At 41.2% G+C, this 7884-nt stretch overlaps 1 protein-coding gene across 2 annotated transcripts; it reads left to right on the forward strand.

The window, feature by feature from the left end:
- Window positions 1-393: 393 nt before the first annotated feature.
- Window positions 394-7677, forward strand: CBR4 (carbonyl reductase 4). 2 transcript variants are annotated; one of them, XM_074866509.1, is made up of 6 exons: window positions 394-452; window positions 3008-3149; window positions 3693-3813; window positions 4298-4434; window positions 5039-5173; window positions 6547-7677. In XM_074866509.1, the coding sequence occupies exons 2-6, from the start codon at window positions 3008-3010 to the stop codon at window positions 6723-6725; spliced, it is 714 nt and encodes a 237-aa protein (XP_074722610.1). In that variant the 5' UTR covers window positions 394-452; the 3' UTR covers window positions 6726-7677. The 2 variants fall into 2 exon arrangements, with proteins under 2 accessions (XP_074722610.1, XP_074722611.1); XM_074866510.1 differs by having other exon boundaries at window positions 3696-3813.
- The last annotated feature ends 207 nt before the right edge of the window (window positions 7678-7884 follow it).

Raw genomic sequence — 7884 nt, forward strand, 5'->3', positions numbered from 1 at the left:
CCCAGGCGGCCGCCCTGCCACCGTGGCACCGGCGCCGCGCGGGGACTACGCGTCCCGGCGTGCCCCGCGGCGGGCGGGCGGGCTCCCAGCCGGCACCGCGCCCCGCTGTCCGTGCCGCGGGCTCCACCTTCAGCCCGCCGGCCGCGCCGGGAGCGGCAGCCGCGCCGAGGCGCGCGGCCCTGCCGCCCCCTCCCGCTCTCCCATCGGGCTGCGCCGCCTCCGGGGAGGAGCCGCTCGGCGCCGCCATGGCCACCGGGCGGGCGGGCGGCAGCTCCCCACCTCCCTACCTCCCCGCGCCCCGGGCGGCGCGGGGCCGCGGCGGGCGCGGGCGCCCCCTGGCGGCGCTGGGGGGGGCAGTTGGCCCTCGCGGCGGGCGGGGCCCGGGGCGCCCGCCCTCAGCCGGGCGGGGCTTCGGCCGGGAGGGAGAGAAGTGCCGCCCCGGGTCGGAGGAGGTTGGTGGAGGCCCTCCAAAAAAAGGGAGGGGGGGGGGAGGAGGAAAAAAAAACGGTTTGTCGAGAGGGGAGAAGGGGTTGTCCTGGAGGGTCGGGGCTGGGGCGGCGTCCAGAGGCGGCTGAGGGCGCACAGGTGCGGGCGGTGGCGCGGCCCGGCCCGGCTGGCAGCGGCACCCCGCGCCGCCTTTGTTGCCGGGTGTCCTCCAGCGGGTGTGCTGCCGTGAGGCGGTTAGCAGTAGTGCCACTGGAGCCCTGGCGCTCACGGATCAAACAGTTGGTTCTGAGAGAAGAGAAGGGCCGTTGAGGACAAAGGTGGCACAAGCGCTCGTGTGTGCTCTGTGGCGACCTAGAAGAGCCTGTTGCTCAAAAGTTACTTGTTTTTCCCTAATTTTATTTGACCAGGGAATATAGCGTTATTACTCCTACTGCAGTTTTTTTCTTCTAAGTCACAGCTCCAAAGAATCTGTATGGCACTCTTGTGCTAAAACACCAACTGTATAGCACTGCATTGGAAATAGGCCTTATGCTCCCCCTGTAAATACCTGGGTAATGGACAAGGAACTTTTGCTATTCTTTCTGAGAACAGTAGAATCACTAAGATTCTTCCCCTTCTCAAAGAGACCAGGAAGGGTAGAATGATACGTTTTAAAGTTCTCTCTGCATAGGCAGCTTTTTGGGTCCTGTGTAGCTAAGCATGTTTAGAATTATTTGGAAAACACATAGAGGTCTGACAGGTTTTATAAACAGTGTAAGATTGTTCCATTGACATTGCTTAGGGGTGGAGAAGTTAGACAAGATGACTTCCAGAGATCCCTCTGAATCTATATTATTCCATGTTTCAAATACAAAGAGTAGGTATGCTCAGTGCCGCTAAGAACAGAATATGAAGGAGGAAATCCTAGTACAACATTACTGCAACAAGTAGGCAAGAACTTCCAGGAGTTATTGTAGTAATTCAGTAAAAGAAGAGATGAGTCACGATGGCAAAGGCAGACAGACTTTGTTTCTAACAAAAATCGGTCAACAGAATACGGGTTGGTTGGTTGTGCCTTCAGTCTGCTAAGACAGTAAGAGCAGTAGTTGCTGGGTTGTGAAACCTCTTGATTCATCTCTTGCAGTCTAGCTACCTAATGAAGACTGCCCAAAGGATCAGTCTTTCAGGTGAGGCAGTGGTGCCCATTTTATCACTAAGGAATTGTCTTCATGCAGGACGTTTTTCTGTGCGTGTTCTGTTGAAAGGGCCACCACCTGAGATGCAAGTATTTAATCTTCTTCTTGCTTGTAGGAAGTGGATTTCAGCTTGCTAGTGGAAGCAGACACATGGGCTGATTTCAAGCACTTGTGCTTACTTTGTTACCAAAAAGGACCAGCTGTTCTTTCAGGCCCTGTCAGAGAAGACCAAAATCATTATGCCATTGTATGAGTTGATGGTGTCCTTGTATGCTTAACAGTGCGTGCTGCTCCGGTTATCGGACATCAGAAAGCCTATAATAGACCTAAGTAATGCACAGGGGAGGGTGGCAGGATTAAGAGCTTGGACAGTCCTTAGAGATACAAAATGGCTTCCATATGTATAAGAGTAACTAAATAGACCTGAAAGAAGCTATGGGGGGGTAAAATACAGAAGAGTAGCCTCTGAAGTTATGAACATTAAGGGGAAGATACGAGGAGAAGTGCATAGTATTATCTATTCAGAGAGCAAATTAAGAACAAAAGGAAGTACTTTTCTACAAATAATGAAAGTCGTTGCCTCAGGATGTTGTGGAGATGAAGTATAATTGGGTTCAAAAAGGATTTATTCAAATGTATGGAAAAGAGGTTCATTACCATTGCTTGGATTCTGCCTCTGGCTCCTCAGGAGATCCCAGAACAGCTGATTGGTTTCTAGAGGTTGTAGAATAAAACATCGTTCTGCAGAAGTTCTTTCTCCTTACACTCCTTCCTGAACACCTAAGCTAGCTACTTCAGAATCATGTCACATTTCAAAAAGCTTTTTTCTTTTTTTCTTCAGAAGGAGAAACAACCCTAAGGCTAGTGGTAAAACAGTATTATGTAGTGTAACTTAGTATTAAACTAGTGTAAATACAATAGTTGCAAATCATACTCAGTAATGTTTGCAATGTGGATGTCCAACATAGATACTTAGGATGGAGTGAGGCCTTGAGGCTAAATGACATCAGTGCTTGCAAGAACAACATCATTGAAACTACTATATTGGCTTTGAATAAACAGCTAAATGATACATTATGACCTTTAGATATATAAATCACATATTTCATCAACTGAATTAGGAGTATTGAAATGCTAGATTACATGTATAATTTTTTACTAGTTCAGAAATCATGAAGAATTAACTTGCAGTTTTAGAAGTGGTGTCTAACTTAGTTCAAGTATTTATTTTCTGGTGAATAAAAAAATTAACAAATCACTATTCTGATATTACAAAATGATACAAACTAGTAAGAGCTGTGAAGATGGCAGAACAGTGGTTATTCTCTTGCTATACTGGACCTGAAATTCATCCTTTGTTTGCAATTTATGAATTATTTTTGAAGATGGGCAAGGTTTGTGCCATTTTTGGAGGATCCCGAGGAATAGGAAAAGCTGTTGCAGAATTGCTGGCACAGAGAGGCTGCCGCCTGGCGATTATTGCTAGAAATCTGGAAGTAGCCCAAACCACTGCACGTAATCTTGGTGGTACGTATGCTGCTTTGCAATTATTTCTTCACTGTCCAATGCTTAAGTAACTTGTAAAAGTAGTAAGTCGTTAAATGAACCTCATTGTTTAACTAGATGAAAATGAAAACAAAGACTGAGAAGTTTGAAAGAAAAGCTATATCAGTACAATTTTGTTTTCACAATATTCTTTGGGAAAGTTAAGTATGTTAGCTATTCTATCCGCAAGATACGAATTGTAAGATGAAGGGAATTGTTTAAGGTCACAACAGGGAGGTGGTATGAATTGAGTCATCCTTGGCTCTGGACCAAGCCAGAACTGAGACCAGTCTGCTCATGCTGAACTTCTGATTTCAAAAGGCCAAAGATATAAAACAAGAAATTGTCATGTAACTAATCAACACAATACTTGAAAATTGTTCTGATTTAATTCTCTGGAGATTAAATGGGTTTCTCAAGTTATGATTAGTTCAACATCTGGTTTTGCAGTTGAGTTAAATTCTGAAGAAGGTTTATGAACGGTGTACCGTCTTTTATTATGACGTGCCTTTTATTTCAATATAGCAGGACATCTGGCACTTCGCTGTGATGTCTCCAGCGAACATGAAGTCCAAAATACATTTGAGGAGATGCAGAGGAATTTAGGTCCTATTAACTACTTGGTTAATGCAGCTGGGATCAACAGGTTAGTTGTTTGTTACAAGATTGTATGTAATTCTGGATGATGGCACCTTATTGTAAGGTGCTAAGGGCTTTTGCATTTAGTAAGAGTATTGTTAATGAGCACATCTGAAAACAGTATTAAGTGCTCACCAATATTTTGTTCCCGATGACAGTAAAATTCTAACAAGATACAGCTTTCACTGCAGTTTCTGCATTCTGAGTTTGAGTCCCTCCTCTGCTCCTCTTTCTTCTACTTCTTCCCCCTGAAATGGTCCAAAACAATATTTGATACCACTCTGCAAATGAGTCTTTGTGGCCAGAGAAGCATAGCTAACTTTTTTCTTGCTATGTATGTCCTTGCAATGTCATAATTTTGAATGCTAGAACACATAGAACCATGCAAATCCCCATTAATATTGCATTCATCAGTCATGTTTTGCTATAAGTAAATGTGATCATTGAGGTTGTTCAGTGAGTTCTTTTTGGTGTTTTGGTCTGTTTCTCAGGGATGGTTTGTTACTGAGAACCAAGACTGAAGATATGATAGCCCAGATTCACACTAACCTTTTGGGAACAATGTTGACGTGCAAAGCTGCTGTAAAAAGCATGATTCAGCAACAGGGAGGTGCTATTGTCAATATAGGTAAGTTGCTTGTCTGATCCAGTGGAATTCTATGTACTAGTTTTCTCCAAAGGTTTAGGAGGTGTAACATGTTAAAATGTTGCTTGTTACAATTGACTTATTTTCTTTGTATTTAGGTGTTCTATATTTAGCATTTCTTTATGAGTGCTTTTCTTTTGTGTAATTTCAGCAACTTCTAAATGTAAAACCAGCTTGTTTCAGTAATAAACACCTCAGAGTTTATTTTATTGAAAAAATAATTTTACCATTCTTTATCAGCTCTTTCAGTAGCTAACTCTACCAGCTGCTAGTTATTAACTAAGAATCAAATAGGTGCAGTTGGTTTCTCTTTTCTTTTTTTCCTGTGCAAGGATGCTTTTTTAGAAAGCTCTTCAATTTACTCTCCTGTTGGTCAGTATGGATATATGTATTCCACAAAAATCACAGATAATCGAGGGATTTACTTATCCCATCAGTAAGCTATAAAGTACATTTAGTAATACACTTTTAATTCATTTTCTTGTAATCTCATTTTTCCATTGCAAATTTAAAACTGAAACGATAAAGCTGGTGCAAGGTTTCAAATTAATAATTTAATCTTCTCTTTGATGTTTCTTTATTTTAGGAAGTATTGTAGGACTTAAAGGCAACTCTGGTCAAAGTGTATACAGTGCTAGCAAAGCAGGATTAGTTGGATTTTCACGCTCTCTTGCTAAAGAAGTAGCAAAAAAGCAAATTCGAGTCAACGTGGTTGCTCCAGGTTAGTTTTTGGGAAGTTCCTACATCCTTGACTCTTGCAATACATGATCATCAAGACTGCTAGAATATTTGCTGTACTCTGAAAGTAACTTAAGACAAATTGCTATTATTTTCTTCAACTTTTGTAAGTAAATGCTTTTAATCTCTTTTTTTTTTTTTTCAGTTTAAAGTATAATACATTCTTTTACAAAACCTTCAGTCTTTTTAAGGGAAACACTGAGAAATTGGGAAGAGTGTGTCTACCTGTTCCTCTATCCGTTATTACATAACAAATGTCTTCTTTTTTTTCTTTGTTCCTCCTTCAAAACCTGCTGTCCTTGCAGATGGAAGGATTAGAACTAATTATATACAGACAGCTACCCTCATCTCTTGCTAGAGAATGCTTATTTGTTATTAGAGAAACATGAAAGACCATGAGACGCTGGCATGAAAGCATCCCTGTCTATCCTGGTAGAAGAAGAGAGTCTGGAAAGAAAGTTCTAAGTTATGTGAGGACAAGGCTGCGGTTTCACAAGACGATCTAGTCCAAGCAAACCACCACCCTTAAGAAAAATCCTTCTGTCTTTTCTGACTTCTTCCACTCATAGCTGTGTACTCTGCTGCTCACCTTGTGCTAGCTCTAAGGCCTTTCAGACCTCGCCATGAACCAGTTCAGCTTCTGAACTAGGCAGGAAAAGTACTTTTTATTGATTAGTGAGTTGAGCAGCTCACTGTAGGGTCCAGTGCCATCATAAAAGGGCACAGTTACACAGTAGAAAACAAAACTGAGACTTTCCCTTCTTTCAGCTAGAAAGTAAGAAAGATCAGCTCTTTATGGAGCTACAGGTTATGCAAAGTGCCGCAGTGGGAAAACTGAATCTCAGATAACTGAGAATTGTAAAGAAATATCCTTCAAACTTGTCAAGAAATATTCTTCAAATGAGTGCTATAATAGAAATTATGTAAGTGCTGTCATAAGTTCTAAAATATAATGGAAACACTTGCAAGCTGTAGGGATTTCTTGCCAGAGATTTTATAGTCATGTTTTCATTGAGAATGTTTTGGTGAAATGACTGTATTTTGTCTTTCACAGAAGTGATACTAAATATGGTTTTGAGGCCCAATTTTAGAGTTACCTTTTTTTTCTCCATAGATTTTTACAGATCTCTGCATTTTTGTGATTACATCAGTGCTTCCAAAAATGGAAGACATTTTATTGGTTAGGTACAAATTTGTTCTGGGCTACAAAATGATGTGGACTGACTTCTGAGACTTTAAAGAATGGTAGCTGGTGCTGAGTCATGGTAGATTTCACTTTGGAGGATTCCAGGGAAAATCTGCTAGAGAAATACAGCTGAAGGTTAGGTAACTCTTCTCATTTCTCTCCTCTCTTAGGCTTTATTCACACAGAGATGACTGCTCATTTGGAAGAAGATCAGTTGAAGAAAGCGATTCTCCTTGGAAGATTTGGAGAGCCTCGTGAAGTTGCACAAGCTGTTGTCTTTCTTCTAGAGTCTCCTTATGTTACAGGGAGTACTCTAGTTGTAGATGGAGGTTTGCAGCTTCTGACTTAAATACTGCCCTGAATGAGTACCTACTTTGAATAATCATGATGGTAATATATAAATATATAATAATTAAAGGGGAGGTGGAAATTGGTTGAAGATTGATGTATGTAATTCACTTGATATTCTTAAGTCAGAGGAGAAATTCAGCAGCAGTGGGTTCCAGCATGTATGTTTAGCTACCTGGAAGAGTCCATTTGGTATTATGGAGTCTGTGTGTGTAACAATTTGAAAAAGATCTGGTTTTTGTATAGTGATGGTTTTAAATAACGTGCTGATACATTTTTAAAGCACTGTATTTTTATAACGTTGTATTTTCCAATTTGGGACGGAGTGGAGATTTTATTCAAATTATGTTACACAGAGGTTAATAAAGTGCAGGGGCATGTTTATTGGTTGGCAGGTATGATTGCATCAAGTTTTTCATGTAGGCTGAAGATTGCAAACTGTGTAATTTTTTATTCTTATCAGTTAGTCCCTACAAAGTGTCAAGGAGTTTCATTTGGCTTTTGTTTGTTTGTGGCTAACACTACAAAGCTAGGAGCTTCTGTATCTTCAGCATACCTGAATTGCCTTTAGGAGATTTAATTATATGCAGTGTGTTTTTATAAAGACAAAACCTGCTTGGTTCCAGTCTTCAGTGTATGTACAGTGCTCATGTAATCCAATAGCACTTGCATGTAGGCATGGAAGGACTGTTGGTTGGTCGGTGGAATTGCTCATTCTGTAATACTCTGAGTTTGAGCTGCATGTACACTGGTGAACAGCACAGTTGCAGGCCTGGCTGCATAAAAGACTTTTCACTGACTCAGTAGATGTGTAGAAAGCACATCTCATTTCCAGAGTGTGAACTGGAGGTGTATTGCTGTATATCTTCTTGAATGCTCAGTTCAACTCTGTTATGTTGATGCTCTTTAATATGTATGTATAGTCAATAAAATAGCCATTTATTTTATTCAAAGCAGCTTTTGAAGCAGAGTAATTATTCAGCTGTAAATGATCCTGAGTGTTTTTCTCTTGCTGAAAAATTACCAAAAATTTGACCTCAGGCTTTTCTATTGAGATCAAGTAATTTTTGGTAATTGATGTTTTTATCATCTCTGAAGAAAACTATGAATGTGGTTTAGGACCTTCACTTCTTAGCTCCAGTGTTCATCATGATCCAGAT

Source organism: Strix uralensis, chromosome 4, assembly GCF_047716275.1.
Source record: "Strix uralensis isolate ZFMK-TIS-50842 chromosome 4, bStrUra1, whole genome shotgun sequence".
Classification (NCBI taxonomy): Eukaryota; Metazoa; Chordata; class Aves; order Strigiformes; family Strigidae; genus Strix; species Strix uralensis.